Source organism: Canis lupus, chromosome 20 (genome assembly GCF_048164855.1).
Source record: "Canis lupus baileyi chromosome 20, mCanLup2.hap1, whole genome shotgun sequence".
NCBI classification, from domain to species: domain Eukaryota; kingdom Metazoa; phylum Chordata; class Mammalia; order Carnivora; family Canidae; genus Canis; species Canis lupus.
Genome location: NC_132857.1, coordinates 42,341,647 through 42,361,492, shown reverse-complemented (window position 1 = coordinate 42,361,492; position 19,846 = coordinate 42,341,647). Strand labels below are relative to the sequence as shown.

The window sequence follows — 19,846 nt, the reverse complement described above, 5'->3', positions numbered from 1 at the left end:
TATAAGAGATTAAGAGAGAGCTAGAGCCAGAAGCAGACTGCAGGGAAACAGAAAAGCCAGGTAGAGTTAACAGACTCAGAGTGGAAAGTTGGCTTTATTGAAAGAGGATTGGATCAGGGCTTTCAAGAAACTCATTCTATCCAAATTAAATTATAAACAGGAACCTTCCCTGTTTAAGATTTGGAAAGCTTGAAGTTGAGTAGGGAATGGTATGAATTTCAGCAAGAGACAGGGAATTAGGAAAGTCAATAATGTTTTGTGCTGCACATGTTGGAAGCACCTGTAATAGCAAAGAATAAGCTCCTTACTTTGAATTTTCTGGCATTCATTTACGAAGCCTCTGGAGCCTGCAGCTACAATGAAAACATATTATCCTTTTCACAGTGTATGTATTTAGCTCCTGAAAATAATCTTCTTATCTCCTGTTTAGTGAATTATCACTTTCATTTTCCTCCACAAGAAATTACACACTAATAGAGGGCTTTAAGAGTTTACAATTTCTTTTTTGTATTCTGATTTTAAAATTGAAAAGTAATCTCCTTACTCCTTGAGCTCAGCCAGTGAAGCTGAAATCCTAATGTCATGGCCCAGTAAGTACAGAGATGTAATTAAATCACTCCACTGAACTAATTCACCAAGAGGGCCACCACTGAAAGCTGTCTCTGCTATCTTAAATCCAGATTCCTTAGTCAGGAGTCCCAGGTGAACGAGGACCTGAAAAAAAAAACAAAAACAAAGGAGAGGCATATATTGATTCCCACTGAACCAAGTACAAACTCCATAGTAACACATCAAAAGCAATCAACCAATTCTAAAGAGATGTTTATTTTCTAATGAAACCTCGACATGGCATAAGATTTTTCTAGAAGGTACAAAGAAATGGAAGAAAATAAAGTCACTACTGTCCCTTTTATGGCTATGAACATGACATGTGGACAATCTGTTTTTAAAAAGCAGAATATAATTGGGAAATCAGAATTCAAGGAGGGTAAGCCAGTGCAATAACGTAGCATTTAACAATATTGGGTTTTTTTTCCCCACCACTGTTAAGGTTTGAACATAAAAGAATTTCAAACATATCTGAAATCAGACATAATAATGCAGTCGATTCCCATGTGCTCATCACAGAAATTTCACAATTAGCAGCTCAGTGTAAATCTTAATGTACACACTCATTTTCTCCCAACCTCCCTGCCAAGCTTATGTTGAAGCAAATCCAGGAGATTATATCCTTTCATCTGCAAATAACTGAGTGTGAATCTTTAAAAGAAACAAAACTTTCAGTTAAAAAACATAACCATGACATCGCCATCACCCCTAAAATAGCTATTAATTCCTTAATATCATCTAATATCTAGTTAATGTTTATACTTCCTCAATTGTTCCTTTTTTCAAGTGCACTTGTTTAAGCCAGAAGTCAAATAAAGTGCGTTAACTAGAATCATCTCATTTATTCCTTAGGCTCCTTTACTCCCATCCTTTGGCAGTGGGGAGAGTTTTAATTTATTTGTCAAAGAGACTGGTTGTAGTTCTGGTAGAGTCTCTTACACTTTGCAGTTTGTTCATTACATAACACGTTCTTCTGTCCCTCATATTTACAGTAAATTCGTCATTAGATCTGCAGGCATGATCAAATTCATATTTGATGTTTTTGGCAACACTACTTCATAGGTAGTACTGTGTGTACTTCCACTAGGGGAAACAACGTCTGGGGTCTCTGGTGATGTCTGCAGCTCGTGATGATCACTAACTGGATGCATTCACCCACTAGGGGTTGCAAAATGGTGATATTCTATTATTCCTTCTGCATTTATTGGCTGGAATGCTTCTATGAAGAGAAACAACTCCTCCCGCCTCCCATAAACTATTTGACTCTGCTGAAGTATAGTTTACATAGAAAAAGTCTGGTAAATATTTGACTCTTGCCCTTTATTTATCAATTTTCAAAATAACAAATGTGTTCTTTTAGCATATTCTAATGACCATCAACAGGCTTTTTAAAGGTATCATTATAAAATCATGGATGTATATTAGATGTGCTTCAGTAAACTGTAGTTATTATCCTTATGGATTATCAAACTGTCCCATCTTGCCAATGGGAGGCTGTTCAAGTTGGCTTCAAAGTTCTTCTGACACAGTTCTAGTAGCCCTTTCTTTGCTCTCTGCTGTGACAGGTGTTCCCAGGTTTTCATGTACAGCTTCTATCTTAGACCTTAACCAAGGATTTTTCCAAGAACCTCTTATACCATTTAGTGGAAATGGCATCTCAAGATCAAGATCTGATGCTGAGGGGACACTTTAGTTAGTCACTTCCTGTAGTCCTGAAATTTTCAATGGAAAATTTCAATGGTAGCTGGAAATTTCTCTCTTCTCCAGGAAAAAACAAATCATAAATTCACACTGGTCTTTCCCATTCAAACTCAGGATTACAATAGCTTTGCATAACATTATCCATCTTACATATGTTATTTGCCTATCCCACATGGAAAAAAAATCCCACTTCTCAAGGATACTAACACAGTACTTTGCTTTATTCCAATATGCAAAAGGGATTCGGAATGAGAATATCCACCTACTATGTGTAAACTTAGTAAAACTCTGTAAAACTTAGATATTTTGCAGGGTTTTTGTCCTTTGTAATATATCATCCAAAATGCTGAGCTGTCCTCAGCATCTTAAAAGCCATCTACGAAAAGCCCACAGCAAATATCATTCTCAATGGGGAAACACTGGGAGCCTTTCACCTAAGATCAGGAACAGAACAGGGATGTCCACTCTCACCACTGCTATTCAACATAGTCCTAGGAGTCCTAGCCTCAGAAATCAGACAACAAAAAGAAATAACAGGCATTCAAATTGACAAAGAATAAGTCAAACTCTCTCTCTTTTCGCAGATGACACGATACTCTACATAGAAAAACCAAAGGACTCCACCCCAAACATTGCTAGAATTCATATAGCAATTCGGCAGTGTGACAGGATACAAAATCAATGCCCAGAAATCAGTGGCATTTCTATACACTAACAATGAGACTGAAGAAAGAGAAATTAAGGAGTCAGTCCCATTTACCATTGCACCCAAATGCATAAGATACCTAGGAATAAACCTAACCAAAGAGGTAAAGGAGCTATACCCTAAAAACTATAGAACACTTCTGAAAGAAATTGAAGAAGACACAAAGAGATGGAAAATATTCCATGCTCATGGATTGGAAGAATAAATATTGTGAAATGTTAATGCTACCCAGAGCAAATAACACATTCAATGCAATCCCTATCAAAATACCATGGACTTTCTTCAGAGTTGGAACAAAGAGTCTTAAGATTTGTGTGGCATCAGAAAAGACCCCGAATAGCCAGGGGAATATTGAAAAAGAAAACCAGAGTCAGGAGCATCACAATGCCAGATTTCAAGCTGTACTACAAAGCTGTGGTCATCAAGACAGTGTGGTACTGGCACAAAAACAGACACATAGATCAATGGAACAGAATAGAGAATCCAGAAGTGGACCCTCAAGTTTATGGTCAACTAATATTCAACAAAGGAGGAAAGACTATCCACTGGAAAAAAGACAGTCTCTTCAATAAATGGTGCTGGGAAAATTGGACATCCACATGCAGAAGAATGAAACTAGACCACTCTCTTACACCATACACAAAGATAAACTCAAAATGGATGAAAGATCTAAATGTGAGACAAGATTCCATCAAAATCCTAGAGGAGAACACAGGCAACACCCTTTTTGAACTCGGCCACAGTAACTTCTTGCAAGATACATCCATGAAGGCAAGAGAAACAAAAGCAAAAATGAACTATTGGGACTTCATCAAGATGAGAAGCTTTTGCACAGCAAAGGATACAGTCAACAAAACTAAAAGACAACCTACAGAATGGGAGAAGATATTTGCAAATGACATATCAGATAAAGGGCTAGTATCCAAGATCTATAAAGAACTTTTTAAACTCAACAGCAAAGAAACAAACAATCCAATCATGAAGTGGGCAAAGACACGAACAGAAATTTCACCAAAGAAGACATAGACATGGCCAACAAGCACATGAGGAAATGCTCCGCATCACTTGCCATCAGGGAAATACAAATCAAAACCACAATGAGATACCACCTCACACCAGTGAGAATGGTGAACATTAACAAGACAGGAAACCACAAATGTTGGAGAGGATGTGGAGAAAGGGGAACCCTCTTGCACTGTTGGCGGGAATGAACTGGTGCAGCCACTTTGGAAAACTGTGCGGAGATTCCTCAAAGAGTTAAAAATAGACCTGCCCTATGACCCAGTAATTGCACTGCTGGGGATTTACCCCAAAGATTCAGATGCAGTGAAATTTTGGGACACCTGCACCCCGATATTTGTAGCAGCAATGTCCACAATAGCCAAACTGTGGAAGGAGCCTCGGTGTACATCGAAAGATGAATGGATAAAGAAGATGTGGTCTATGTATATAATGGAATGTTACTCAGCCATTAGGAAGGATGAATATCCACCAACGTGGATGGACCTGGAGGGTGTTATGCTGAGTGAAGTAAGTCAATTGGAAGAGGACAAACATTATATGGTCTTATTCATTCGGGGAATATAAAAAATAGTGAAAGGAATTAAAGGGGAAAGGAGAGAAAATGAGTGGGAAATATCAGAAAAGGGGACAGAACATGAGAGACACCTAACTCTGGGAAATGAACAAGTGGTAGTGGAAGGAGAGGCGGGCAGGGAGATTGGGTGACTGGATGACGGGCACTGAGGGGGGCACTGGACAGGATGAGCACTGAGTGTTATATGTTGGCAAATCGAACCCCAATAAAAATATACAAAGAAGAAAATACAAAAAAAAAAAAAAAAAACCAAAATGCTGAGTTGACTGTGTTCTAGTCACTAAGAACTGTTCGTTTTTGGGTGTTTACTGTAAAACTATGTAGTCAGCTCTTGTTTTATTTTCCTTGTAATTTTTAGATACCTTTTTTTTTTGTAATTCAATTTTGCTTTACAGTATGTCAAGTGATTCTAGTATCAAATCTACCAAGAAAGATATATTTAGAGAAGTCTAGTTTCTACACCTGTTGGCTCCACGCTATTCCCTCTTTCCCTGTATTTGTCTCTTTTCACTGTGGTGTAATAGATGTTAATATAAAATTTAATATTTTAACCTTTTAAGTGGACAGTAGCCTTAAGTACACCCACAATGTTATACATCCAAGCACCACTATCCATCTCTTTTATTTTTAATTTCATGGTTTATTCTATTTTTAAAATATGAACAAGCATAAATGTGTATTATATATACAGGTGTGTAGATGTACAAATCTTTATGTACACACGTATAGATACATAAAGTCCTCTCCTCCTTTTAAAAATAACGTTCACTGTTCCCCATCAACTATTTATTGAGCTAACAATATATCCTAGAGATTATTGCATAGGAATATGTAGAAATACTCAATTTCTTTTTACAGCCCACCTAGATTTCTGACCTCGTACCCTTCTACAGAGGACTATCTGGTGCATGAACATTTGGATCTGCCATCTCATAAAATCAACAGATTTAAGCAAAATGGAACCACTAAACCATGACTTGAGGTTTTTCAAGCTCATCATCTCTATTTCCCTTTTTTAAGGATATCAAATTACTCAAATCAGGAATAACAAAGTCATTTTAAATTAATTTTTAGATGTGGGTATTAAGATCGCTTAATTTGCTCTGTCGTTTGTCATCCAAACAGTTAATCAAAAGCCAAGGCCATTTAACCTGCAACTATAGGATATAAAATCTTTCACGCTCAGGGTTATTTCTAGGGATTTTCTAAGCCAATCCTCATGAACTTCAAATAAATTGGCTCCAGTTTAGTTGACAGTCTCTCTCCCTCAGGATCAGAAGCCAAAGCACCAACTCAACATAGCCACAATGGAAGTCACCAGTTGCCCAAACCCCAGAAGCGACAAGTACCACAAACAGGAGATTGCCATGATGACGTAACGACAAGTTCAAGGTTGTATTTGGGTAAAGCCAAGAGGGTTAAGCTTCCTGATGCCATGGGGAGAGATAGTCAGGATGGTTCAAAGGAAAATCTTACAGTCTACTTGGCTCCAGCCAAGAAACATGTGTGCTGGTCCCTACTAAGCAGGATTATTGTAATCGGGGAAAAGAAAGCCCTAAAAAATGGCTATACAAGAGACTGAGCAGATTCACCCTGAGGGAATATCATTTGAGACTTGACATTTCTCTTAGTCTTGTTTCCAAGCAAAATCAGATTTTAAAAGAAAACTGGCATCTAACTGAACTGAATTCATCAGAAACTCACTTTCTTCCGCTTTCTCTTTTCAAGATTCTGCTTTTCTGCCAGGGACTTGATTGCTTGGATCCACGCATCAGCCATTCGCCGGATCCGGAGTCTCATCCACCGGAATTCTTCATGCTTTTTCATCATGCTGTAGAGAATATTAAAATCCGTACGAATTTCCGCCTAGAAACAGAAATTTAATCAAAACGAACTGAAGATAAAAAGTCAGAAAGCATAATGGTTGTCATGATGTGACATCTAAAGACTTGAAAGAGCTAGTCAATTAAATACAGAGCTTCAAAAGTGAGGCTTGTCTGCTAGGCAGCTTTATGTTAAGGCCCCAGGATTATAAATTAAAGGCCTCTGACTGCTGATCTGCTGTCAGGGACATCATTAAAAAATTAGAAATTGAGGAAGACCCAGCACAGCCATTGCAAAGCACTGAGTTATATTAAAATGCATTTTTTTTTTTTTTTTTTTGTTTTTTACTATGAGTATGCTCGATATACCTTGAAATTCTCTGCACCTGAATTTACCGCCACTTGGATCTGCTGCAAAGCAGTAGATTTTTACTTGGAAAAAGTCAATTCTTAACAGGCTGCTTGGCACTGTGCAAGTGTCCAAAAAGCCTGTCTGCCCACAAAGTTAAGCAGGGAAATAAATACTCATCTTCTAGTTTTGTCCCAGTCCCAAACCAACAAAAGTTCATTATTTTCTGAGAGATTGAAAAGCCAGCAATACCATTTTCCTACCATAGCTGAATAAAATTAAAAATTCAGGCCAGAATAATTGAAAAGCCAGGAGGAACATTTTTCTAATGTATCTGGATACAACCAGTGATCGCATTAACAGGAAAACAGTAGCACTTGTATTTGTTTCTCTTAACATCTAGAACATGCTAACTCCATCTCTCAGCAGTCACACACCTTGTTCCCAACACTCACCTGATCCCTCCTTGACCCAACGTTCTCCCAAGACCCCCATGGTCTACAGCATGGTGGTCAGCACACTGTTCCAGATCCTCCTGGAACACAGAGCCTCAGGGAGCATGACCCACTCATTTATATCCTGTCTAGGGCTGCCCTCTGAGCTCAAGGTCAGAACTCACCAGTTGCAACAGAGACCTCATGGCCTGGAAAGATGAAAATATTCACTATCTGGCCTTTTACAGAAAAAGTCTACTGACCCCTGGTCTAAAGAAGAAAGACATAAGAGCTTTTAGTGTGGCACAGAAAACCATGTTCGGTCCCTACTGATCTTTCCCATCTCATCTTCTACCAAAGCTCATCCAACACCCCGGGGCCTGGCCCACTGAACTGTGCCCCACTCCCTGAAAACACCAAGCTCTTGTACAGATACCTTCCCCCCTACACATCAGACACACCTTTCTCTCCTTGATCTACTATGAACTCACTCATCATTTGAAATTCAGCTCCAATGTCATCGTCTCTTTGCAACCTCTCCTAACCCCTGCAGGCTGAGATCGCCACTTTCTCATTCATTTCCATCGGCCTGCAGTTCACCTTTACATGGGTGTGATCATTATTTTTTGACCATCACCCTCATTAGATCGCTGAGAGCCTCCACATCTGGCACCAGGTCTTATTCCTATCAGTGGCCTCAGAGAACTGCTCAAGAAACAGACACTATTGGTTAACTGATTGGATCATCCACATTTCCACAGAACTGCAGACAGAAGTCCTTTAGTTCACCATTATTTCAGGGTTACAGCTGGCATTTCTAGCAGACTCCCCATGTACCACTTGGTATCAGAACCAAATCACAAGCCTAGTTTCCAAAAATCACTCACCAATGAATTATGATCAGCTTCTTCGTAGGGATTTTTTGCTCTCCAAGGTAAATGAGGACACCAATTTTCAACCTGAAAAATACACGAGAGACACTCGGTGTGTCGGTTCATCTGTAAACCAAGTAATGTCCACACAAAGCACCAAGCACCATTCCTGGCACATGAGTAGCACTACATTTAAGTGCGTTGTTATTATGATTAATCAGATTTTCATGCTTTCAGCTAGCAGTAGAGGCAGATGACCTCTCAAACAGAACAATAGCAGGACACCTGGGTGGCTCAGCAGTTGAGCATCTGCCTTCTGCTCAGGGCATGATCCTGGGTCCTAGATCGAGTCCCACATTGGGCTCCCTGTGAGGAACCTGCTTCTCCCTCTGCCTGTGTCTCTGCCTCTCTCTGTGTGTCTCTCATGGATAAATAAAATCAATCTTAAAAAAAGAAGAACAATAGCAAAGGTCTAAAGAAGGCCACAATTACACTTTATATCTGTTCTTCACAGTACTTCTCAGGCACTGACTCCCTCAAGCGTCTATACCACAAGGGGGGGGGGGGGCGCTCACAGCAGAAAGGTAAAAAACGGAGACTGCAGAGGAATGAGAATGGAAGGACAGGGATGATTCATTATCTGCGGGTGGCATGACTGGAAAAGAAGCAGCATGGCATTTGAGCCACAGAGCTCAATCATTTATCTCAGAATTAGGAAAGCAGCTGATCGTTTAAGGCTAATTGATCAAGGCTTTCCCTCATTTTCTGGCTGTTCACTCCACACTATCTCATCTCAGGTAAGAAGATGGTAAAAAGTATTGGAGAAAGAGATAAAAGGAAAAAGGGGGGGAAAAACCCCCAGCAATTTTGTGAGAGCCATTCTAGAAGATGGATTGTTCTGTCAATGCACAAAAGTTTAGAGAGTTGAGGGGAAGAGGAAAAAGCGCCTGAATTACTTCCAAAAGGTTACTGGAAAAAATTAGGCAGAATCACAATTTCTAGTAAAAGAAAGAAAAAAACCGCACTAAGATTGCTGGCCTCTTTGTTAAAACTGACCGTACAATTCCACAGTGGCACATCACCTGTGCAAAAATACACAATGAGAGTATTGAAGATGGCTAATGAAAAGCCACAGAAAATACCTTTATCTACAATCCTCCTCTGGCCAGGTGGGCCTATGGGAACCAAGGGAGCAAGCGGGTGGGGGCCATCCTGGGAGGGCCACCGAGAAGGCAGGTGCACACAGGGCCACAGCCTTCTTTCTTGGTCAGTAACTCAGATTCGGTCGAGATAGTTTGCCCTCCAGCCCCAGGTACATTTTCAAACAAACACAGCAGTTTCCCTAATTTAGAAATTGCTCTTAATGCAAGGTGATTTTTACTACGACCAAAATAACCGCGTGATTTGCATAAAGCCATCTGCACTACAAAGATGTGAAAGCAATAAACGGAGGGCAGCAAAGCTTGGGGGAGGGTGGAGTCCCTGGATAGAAAAAGAGCAATATTCTCTCTCTCTCTTTTTTTCTTGTGGAGTAAAATTAGACTTTACTGTATTTGTGAATGACTTCAGAGACTCAAAAGGACTCCCCAGGAGGAAAGCTGAAATGGTTTCTACTCACAAGGAACGAAAATACTAACTTGCCTTGGATGCCCATGTCTAATTACAGAGACCTTACGGCAATATCACCACGAGAAGCAATATCTGGAGCTTCACAAATGTGAAAAATGAGGGAAAACCAGCGGAAAGGCAGCCTGCAAGCAGATGAAGCCTCAGCTGGTCCCAGCAGCAGTGCAAACATCTGTACCTTGCATTCTTAGGCCAGAATGAATTATTTACTTCGAATTAAATTTTTGTAAATGGACTAAATAAAACATTGCTACAAAGCATATTTATAACATGAAGGCTTCAAATGGTCTGAAGCTAGCATTTTCCACAGCGAGACCTTCAACCCCACACAAAAAGGATGAGGAGCAGCAAGCCGGGGGCAGATCTCAAGTCAGCCTCACACTAAATTAAGTAACTCAAATGTTCACGGCAACATGTCAAGATAAAAAATTTCCCCACAAATAGCATATTAGGGCAAGATGAAATAAGACTACTAATAAATACAGTCAACCAAAAGGAGAGACATTAGTGAGACAAGACATTGACAAAAGACAGTATGTTCCCTCCTCATTCTCCCATCCTGAAAAGAACCTTCCAAAATTCAGTCTGATGAAAATACTGTCCAAGGTGATCTTCTAAAATATGACCTCCCTATAGAATACTCAGGACTTTAATTCCTCTTCGAAACTCATCATTGATCTCAGTTCTTGTTACTCTAAATCACTGGATAATACTTTGCAAGGCTTCAAGGGCATTTCTGAAAGGACAGAATATGGAGTCAGTGTATTTTAGCTTTTAGCAAGAAATCTTCCTGTCACACATTCACTTGTAATGGAAGAAAAACCAATTATGAACATCTTGACACCGAATGAAGATGGGGGGTTTTTAAGGTTGCAATTTTTGTACACAGTGATAGGATGACTGGCTAACAAAATAATTAAATTATACACAAACCAATTTTTCCATGGGAAGAGTGTGTATGTGTGTGTGTGTGGGGGGGGGCATATTTTTTTTCTAAACCTCAGAAGATTACCAAGATTGGAAGAAAGCCAATACTGGCAATAACTCCAAGTACTGGAACAAACAGCCCTCAAATGAGCAACATTTTCCTAAATAAGAGTGTCATTAATAACACTCAGGGAAAACCCTGCTCAATGCTAATAACTCAACTTCCTAATCCCTAATTTTGTTTTCTTCCTGATTTACCCAGGACCATTTATTGAGACCCGCCCCCACTCCCCCATCCCACAAGCACAGCATCTTCCCAGGAAAGCTGGACCCTAGAATGAGTCCACTGCCTTCCTGCTCCGGAAGTTCTTCTAGTTCACCTTATTCTTACCATCTCTTCTCCTTAGAACTCTCATGGCCTGCCTCAGCCTGCTGCCTTCCTATGCCCACTCCTTTGGCCATACTTTTCCAACTGTGACCCTCGGTGCTCTCCCTGGGACAGGATTTTGTGTTTGCCCCAGGTGCAGACACCATGGAGGTGGCACCCTCCTGCCATCCACTCCCACCCCTGCCAAGCTCCTGGGAGTTGGGGAGCCCTGCCTCAAGACCTCTGCCAGAGAAGGAACTGGATGGCCTTAAAATAGTCCACAAATCACCGGAATACATCTAAGCACTGAAAACCCCCTGGATTCATGGCAACATCCACACAACAATCAATAGAATAGGCAAACCATTACTCAAATAACCTTCTACTTGAGGGTAAAATTCCTCTCCCAGAACCCATTGTTTTTAGTGTACTATCCTCAGGCCACAAAATGAAGAGGTAGGAAAAACAGAAAAAGACCAGCCACGCTAGAACTTTGGAGCATTAACACATATTCCACGGAGACAAAGACCTATAAATCACCTTTCTGGAATAAGGAGATATAAAATCACCAATTTTACTTTTGACATGCCTCCTCCCCATGATTTAAGCTTCTTTGATCTGAGAAGGTTTTGCAGCTTAATCATGAGCAGTGTGAATCAAAACAAAATCTCTCAACAACTCATGTAGGTCACACTTACTTTCAAGGTCTGTAGAATGGACAATTCATTATATTTAAGAAAAAAGAAACCACGGATAAGATACATATACAGCTCCAGTTAGAATTTAAAGATGAAAAAGAAGTAATAAAATTACAACAAAAATGAGTAGGAGATATATATATGCACCAATTTATATGTAACTGGTGCAACTTTAGAGTAACATTCTACTCCTTTGAAAGAATAATTATCAGGTACTGTTATGGTCTCTTCTCTCATGATTAATATGAAGTGTATGGCTCTAATGGATCACTGACCTAGAGAATTTCATGCTGTATTTTTCAGATAGTAAGTGCAATCAAAACTAAATGAGAAGAATGCATAAGAAAGGTGAGCTTATTTCTAGATGATGGTGTTGTGGGTGCTTCTCATTATCTTCTCTATGCTTATCTGCACATTAGGATTTTTTACAACAAATGTTTATTGATAGAATTATTTCTAAAGGAGTTACCTTATATAAGCATACAATCATTTACTAAAGGTTTACAGTAAGTCAGGATCTCTGGGAAAAAAAAACAAGTAAGCTTGTATGCATTACATCATTGAATCCCTTGAAGAGCCGTGTGACGTGGGTACCATCATCAGGTTACATATGAGGAAGTCGAGGCTCCAAAGGCTTGGGAACTTGCCAGGGCTAAGCTCACCAGCGAGCTGCAAGGTGGGTGACAAGTGGAGTCTATCGCTCCCCTGACCAGAATACATTAGGGCCTCCCTTAAGGGCCAAGCTTAGTGGAGAACAGACAGCTGCTGAGTGGGGAAAGAGCATCGAATCTGGAATCTGCCAAAATAGGCTGAGTGCCCAGCTCTACCAACAACTAGGCATATAAACTTAAACCATTTAGCTTTTAAGTTTTCTCATTTACCAAATGAAGGAGTTGGCTTAGCTGACCTCTTTTCTTTTTTTAATTAATTAATTAATTAATTTATTTATTTATTTATTTGAGAGAGAGAGAGAGAGAGAGAGAGAGAGAGAGCATGCACACAAGCAGGGGGAGTGGCAGAGGAAGAGGGAGAGGGAGAAGCAGACTCCCTGCTGAGCAAGGAGCCCAATGTAGGGCTGGATCCGAGGACTCTGAGGTCATGACCTGAGCTGAAGGCGGTGCTTAACCCAATGAGCCACCCAGGTGCCCCTCAGTTAGTTGACCTTTTAATAACTGCATTACACTATAAGATCAGAAAAAAAATAATTCTATATCATCCCATCCAGGCTTGTTGGTTATATATCACAAGGATATAGTTGACGAGGTATCTATTCATTTAATACACTGATTACTCATATGAATCTATATACACAGACGCCTACATACACGCATTTGTCATACTGATGACGCATCAAATGAAGTTGCTCATGAAGGTCTATGCTTAAAAAAAAAAAAAAGAGAGAGCAAGCATTCTCTACCCCACTTTATACCTGCCCCCAACACTCTCCTTTTTCAGGTCTCAACAAGCCAATGCAAATGGTAAAAGACATCTACACATCGCTAAGTGGTTCAGCTCTCTAGACTGGTCCTCTGCACCAAACACCTGAGCTGATTAATATTTTGGCCAAACTGTTTGTAAGAAATGCTTGTATATGGTGGGCAGGGTAAGGGAGACTAAGGATAAAAATCAAAGATACACCGTACTAGGAGCAAGGCACTAGGATAAGCACTTGACACACAGAACCTCATTTGGTTCAAATAATCCCCTGGGAAAGACCACTTACCATGCCAGATGCAGACACAGCACAGGGAGGACCCACAGCTGAGGACTGACATGCCATCTATCCTACCCCAGAGCCCCTGCGCTTAATCACCACGTGATGTGCACAGAACCCAGACCTCTGTGTCCTGCAGTCCTGCCAACACAGTCCACTCTTCAATGTTAGACTATAATTGCCTAAATCTTCTATAGAAAATCCTTCAAAACAAGTTTGCTCTGCTCCTACTGCGTGGCAGTGCGGTAAGGGCAATGAAAGCAGTAAGAACTCCCTGCTGGCAACTCCTGGCCCCAACGTCTGTTCTGTGCAGCAAGACTGATTGTTTTCAAGCTTAAATTGGATCACATCCTACGCTAACTCAAACCCTTCAGAGGCTTTCTCCTTGCACTTAGAATAAAGCCCAGAATTTATACCAAGATCCTACAGAATATGACCCGAACCTTTATACTGGCTGCCTCACTCACCCTGCCCTACATACAACACCCTCTTTCCAAGTCCAACCAGGACATTCTAAACTCACAAAGGTGGCCAAATTTGTGTGTGTGGTGGGGCACAGGAGGGTATGGAAAAAGGATACCAAGTTAAATTAGAATTTCAGATAAATAATGATTTTTATTTTAGTATAAGTATATTCTATGTAGTATTTGTCACCTACTTACAGTTTAAAAAAATTGTCTACCAGAAATTCAAGTATCATTGGGTAGCCTGTATTTCACTTGGTAACCCTATACTTCAGGGCTTCTGTATTCATTAGTCTTTCTACCTGAACTACTCTTCCTTCCAGAGAGTTCCATGTGTCACTCCCTTACTTCTACACTATGCTCTAACTTTTCCTCAGAAGTCTTCCCTGACCCACCTACCGAGCTGCTCTGTATCCTTAACTCTCCTTTTTCCCCCCTTGGAACACCTAGCACCTGTGGAAATTCTTTTGCGCTCCATGCGAATGAAACTGCTTGAGAAGAGAAACCCTGATTTGCCTGTTCAGTGCTCTACCTCAGCCCTGAGAACAGTGCCTGGCACACAGTAGGGACTCAATCATCTTTGGAGTGGTGAATGAATTATTCAAGGACATGACTCAAGCACTAAAGATACTCACGATGACACTCTTTTCCACTTAGATGGCACCACTGTGATGATTTCATGAGGACCTTCTGACAACACTTGGAGGCAGGCGAGGCAAGCTTTCCCTTCATCTCACTGAAGGGGAACAAGGCTGAAAGCTCTAGGCCAAATAGGCAGCTATACCCAGACAGCCGATGGAGCCTCATGCGTATTCTCTAATACTGTACTACTGCTGCCTACCAAGGGAGGTAGGAATATTATGCCCAGAAAGGTCAGGACTGCACATGTACAAGGTAGAACCAAGGACTGGGGCAATCCAACATTGTTCTCTGGTGGTGAAAGAAAGGGCAAAACTTTAACAAAAGCTACAGTAAATATTCCATGAGCCAAAAATCAGTTGGGTGCTAATGGCTGAATGTCACAGTTTCAAAACTCCATCCCAAATCACTGTAGGGGAAGCAGTATCAATCTTCCTTCTCACAGGAGAGGCAGGAAGCGAATTCCTCTATAGCCAAGCACACGGGGATGCACAGAGATGCTTCCTATTACCAACTCTCTACACCTGGGCTGCATCTACGTTTGATAGTCAAAGGCACCCAATTTATAGAAGTAGTCACATTCTAGACACAGGGGATAGAGTTCCACTTCTGTATTAATATGCAATTTTGCCTGAAGCGTAGATCCAGGCAAATAATGCTAAAGTGACAATGAGAGTAAAAAATGGGCAAGAAAGCTGTGCCTTCTAATATAATTGGCTCATTCTACTCTCTTAGTCCAATCTGATCTCCTGCAATGCCTTGTAGATCTAATATGAAAGAGCATTATATTAAATTGTTAATAAGTGCTTGAAATACCCCTGCTTCATGTCTCAAACTTAATGTTTTAGCAGAATTTAATGTTACACATTTCACAACATTTTTCTCAAGGTTAGAAAGGTGATAGTCGGGAGAAGTTACTCAGAACAAACAAACAAAAATCTATTGCCTGCTTTTTGAAAATGCTTTAAATAGAGTATTTCATTCAATAAATATGTATGCCAGGCACCATTAGCCCCGTGAACAAAACAGACAAAAATCTCCTTGGAGATTAGCTTCTTGCACTAGTTTTTATTGTTGGATGTTGATGGTCACCCCCAGGATCTTTGCACTTACTGCTGCCACTGCCCACTGAACATCTGCCAGACATCTACACTTCTTACTCTCGCACTTTCCTCAAACTGGTGCTCCAATATTGTCCTCTCATCTTCTCAGTAGGGTATTTCCTGACCACTCTATGTAAAACTGACATCATCATTCCTCGTAAGCACTTCTTAGTATCCTTCCCTATTTTATTTTTCTCTATGGCACTTATTGCAATCTAAAGGATAAATATTTTACTTTTGTTTTTGTCTGTCTCCTCCTACAAAACATAGCCTTAATGAGGAAAGTTCATCTTTCTGTTCATTGTTATGTCTCCCAGCACCCCACAAAACTCAAGAGCAATGAAGGCTTCTGGCACCCAGACGATGGTCCTTCGCTGAGAGGAAGCCAGTGGTCCTTAGGCAAATTCTAAGGTCCTTTGGCTAATTTCTGTTCTAGGGCAGAAATTGTGTAAGATGAACCTGAAAGGTTTTGTCATATCAGATAGGTAAAAACTAATAGAAACTAAGAAGGTCATGTCAAAAGGATCCAGGAGACAATACTAACTGGCTCCTGCTGGTCAAAGAAGTGGGAGTTTGAGAATCAGTAAGAAAATAACTGAAGTAGGGATCCCTGGGTGGTGCAGCAGTTTAGCGCCTGCCTTTGGCCTAGGGCATGATCCTGGAGACCCGGGATCGAATCCCACATTGGGCTCCGGGTGCATGGAGCCTGCTTCTCCCTCTGCCTATGTCTCTGCCTCTCTCTCTGTGACTATCATAAAAAATAAATAAATAACTGAAGTCGATTGAACATATCAAGCAGGTTTTTTTTTTTTTAAGATTTTATTTATTTGACAGAAGAGAGAGAAAGGACAAGCAGGGGAGCAGCAGGCAGAGGGAGAAGCAGGCTGCCTGCCAAGCAAGGAGTCCAATGTGGGACTTGATCAGGCCCCTACGATCATGTCCTGAGCTGAAGGCAGAGGCTTAAGTGACTGAGCCACTCAGGTGCCCCATCAAGTATGCTTCAATTGATGACTTCATAATGATAAAAACCAAGAAGTATACGAACAAACAACACTGGTCACCAGTGGAAGATACTAGGAAATCAGCACAGAAACAAGGGTTCCTATGTGAGCTGTCTCTCATAGTTACTAGATACAGATGAAGAGTCACTTCTCTTCATAAAAGTATTCCTAGGGGGTGCCCGTCTGGCTCAGTCGGTGGAGCTTATGACTCTTGATCTCAGGGTTGTGAGTTTGAGCCCCACTGTGAGTGTAGAGATTACTTAAAAATAAAATCTTAAAAAAAAACTATTCCTGACATATTAAGAAAGAACTTCTAATCAATTAATGAACCGAAGCACAGATCATCAATAGCTGCTAACATCACAAAAACAGATACTAGGCATTGTGTGCCTCCTGACAGAAGTAGACAATACCATCCATGAAGAAGTCCTGCAAAGAAGTATTATGCCTGGATCTGATCAAGTCTCCAAGTAAATTATCAATTTACAAGGAATAAACAATAACACAAGGATACATATATAACATCAGAATTCAGAGTATAACAAATGAAGGCCAATGAAGAAGCTTCTTTAAAAAAATAAAAACAAAACATAAAGGGAAGGAAGAGATGAAAGGGAACCTAACTTTAAGCAAAGACCGAAGAGACACCAACCATTCCAGAATATGGTCCCTACTTGAAGCCTAGTTCAGGGGCACTTGGGTGGCTCAGTAGCTAAGCATCTGTCGTTGGCTCAGGTCGTGATCCTGGGGTCCTGGGATTGAGTCCTGCATCAGGCTCCCGGCAAGGAGCAGGCTTCTCTCTCTGCCTATGTCTCTGCCTCTCTCTGTGTGTCTCTCAAGAATAAATATATTTTTAAAAATCTTTAAAAGAAACTTTGTTCAAATAAATAAACTTTTATTTATAAGACTGCCTGGAAAATGTAAACACTAAACTGGTATTTTATAATATTAAGGGATTATGTCAATTTTAGATATGAAATGGTATTATCCGTTACACTGGGAGTAGTTACAGATCTCAAGGAGTCCTAAAGATACATACTGAAACATTCGTGGATCTTAAGACCTTTGGAATTTGCTTCAAAATCATGGACCAGGAGAGTAAATGAGAAGATACTGGCCTTGAATTGACAATCGTTTAATCTTGGTCATGGGTACATGGGAGTTCATTATACCCTTCTTTTTTTGTATGTTTGAAATCTTCCACATTAAAGAAGTGGAAAACATAAAAACTTTAGAGCTATTTTACTGGTGTACAATAGAAATTATAAGAGACATACTTAAAAGTTGGCAAAACACAAGTTGGAGCCGACTGCACAGAAGCCCTGTCGGCCACATGTGCCTCAAGCAGCCAAGAGGTACTGGTATGAGGTTCGGCCAGTCCTGTCATTTGCCCTTCTCATGTTTAAGGTGGCAGCCAGAGCAAGACATCTGGGTACCAACGATGTAGTACATCAAACTTACAAACAGGAGGGGCCATTGAAAAGATAAACTTGTCTGAGCCAACAGATCAGTTCAGGTCCCGAAAGATACTTCTCTGTATACTTGGGAGTCAGTCTGAAAAATATCCATTTTCTAAGGATGCATTAGAATTCAGGTAATAAGAGCAATGAAAACACATGGATGAAAAAGGTACAAGTAAAGGCTGAATTCAAAAAAGTAAAAAGAAAAGGATCATCAATCTCTGCCACCTCCTTTTCTGCCCAGAAATATTATCTTATGGACAGGAAATTGCCTATCTCAAACGGCTAGACCTTTATAAGGTATGTGTTAGTATTCTCAGGCAATAGTCGAGGGGTATTTTTAAAGTATACTCCCCTGACCCATCCCAAAATGTTAGTTATGTTTTTTTCATTCAGGTTTTCTCCTGCAACTGAAGCAGTCAATTCTTCATCACTACCCCCTCTGACAAATTAGTCTATGCAACACCATTTCCAAGTTATCTCTAGCAGCCAACACAGCCCATAAATCCAAATCATTGTACTGGTTATTAGGATTTCATTTCATGCTCGCATTCACAAACATTTAAGCTTTCAACCTTTGCTGTTGGGCATTAATCTTGGCATTAATCAAGGGATTAAGTACGCTGAATTTAAACTCAAGGTTAATAGCATGCTCAGCCAATATTAGTTTTACATATTGCCAAGGGAAAACAGAAAGAGGCAAAGACCTTTATGCCTGTTGTTCCTGAAATATAAGACACAGATTGATGAGGAAGGCATGAAATTGCTTCTTTTGTTCCTTCGTGAGGGAGTCGCACACACACACATGCACATAACCACGCACTCATTCATCCAGTCCAAATTGGCCTCTGAAGCAACAGCTTGTATAGATCCTGAGATCTGGCCATTGATCGCTGGGTAATTTGCTTATTTCCAAGCAACTATTCGTGTAACAGCAATAGAAGTGTTTAAAAAATCAACAACACATTAAGAAGTCTAGAAGGGTATGATAGTTGCTAGAATAATTGTGTAAAGAGATAAAAATGTGTGGGTGTCAGGTTTATCAGCACCATCTATCAGTGTAATAGCAATAGGGGTAAAGAAATTCATTCTAAATTTCATAAAATCTGTTAGCAGTAAAAGGCTCTGCAGAGGGCTAAGTTAATATACCTGAAACAATGACAGAGTAATTACTTTATAGAGTTCTTGTCTCTATAACGGGAGTAGTTACATGGCTCGCAAAAACAGATATAGAAAATAAACTGCCCGATGATCTGGAAATGCAAGGCTGCCTAATGAATCATTCATTCACTCCCACCACCTGGAAAGGCTGCACACCTGGCTTTCATGAGTTCGGGCCCCAGAAGAATCAGTGCTGTTTCTCTTTGTTGGGGGAGGGTATCAAACTTCAAGTATTAGAAAACTAGCAATGAGGATCCATTAATGCAAACTAGCTAAATTAGAGCCATATTTCAAACACAATAGCTTTGGAGCATAGAACTGAATGCAAAGTTAAAGGCAATAAATCATCTACTCACCTCAGTTCAGTTTTTCTTTGACATGAAGGGGCAACAGTAATGCAAAGTACAGAAGCACTAAGCACTTAACTTCTCTGAGCCTCTTTGATGGGGCTATTACTCAGAGATGGGGGTGCGTGGGTGGGGTAGTAAATGAGACGGTGTATTTGAGGTGTTTGGCATACAGGTGGGCTCAATAATGTGTCATTCTTCTCTTACTGTCTTCCACCCAACAGGGGCAATGCCTGGACACATACCAT

At 40.4% G+C, this 19,846-nt stretch overlaps 1 protein-coding gene across 6 annotated transcripts in view; it reads right to left on the bottom strand.

Annotated features, from left to right (window-relative positions):
- Nucleotides 1-19,846, bottom strand: part of MGAT5 (alpha-1,6-mannosylglycoprotein 6-beta-N-acetylglucosaminyltransferase) — a 339,881-nt gene that overhangs the window by 117,305 nt on the left and 202,730 nt on the right. For all 6 annotated transcript variants that reach the window (XM_072789000.1, XM_072789001.1, XM_072789003.1 and 3 more), the window contains 3 exons: nucleotides 8,107-8,178; nucleotides 6,318-6,479; nucleotides 545-714 (listed from right to left, as the gene is read on the bottom strand). In XM_072789000.1, the coding sequence (XP_072645101.1) occupies nucleotides 545-714; nucleotides 6,318-6,479; nucleotides 8,107-8,178 (404 nt within the window). The remainder of the gene's footprint in view (nucleotides 1-544; nucleotides 715-6,317; nucleotides 6,480-8,106; nucleotides 8,179-19,846) is intronic.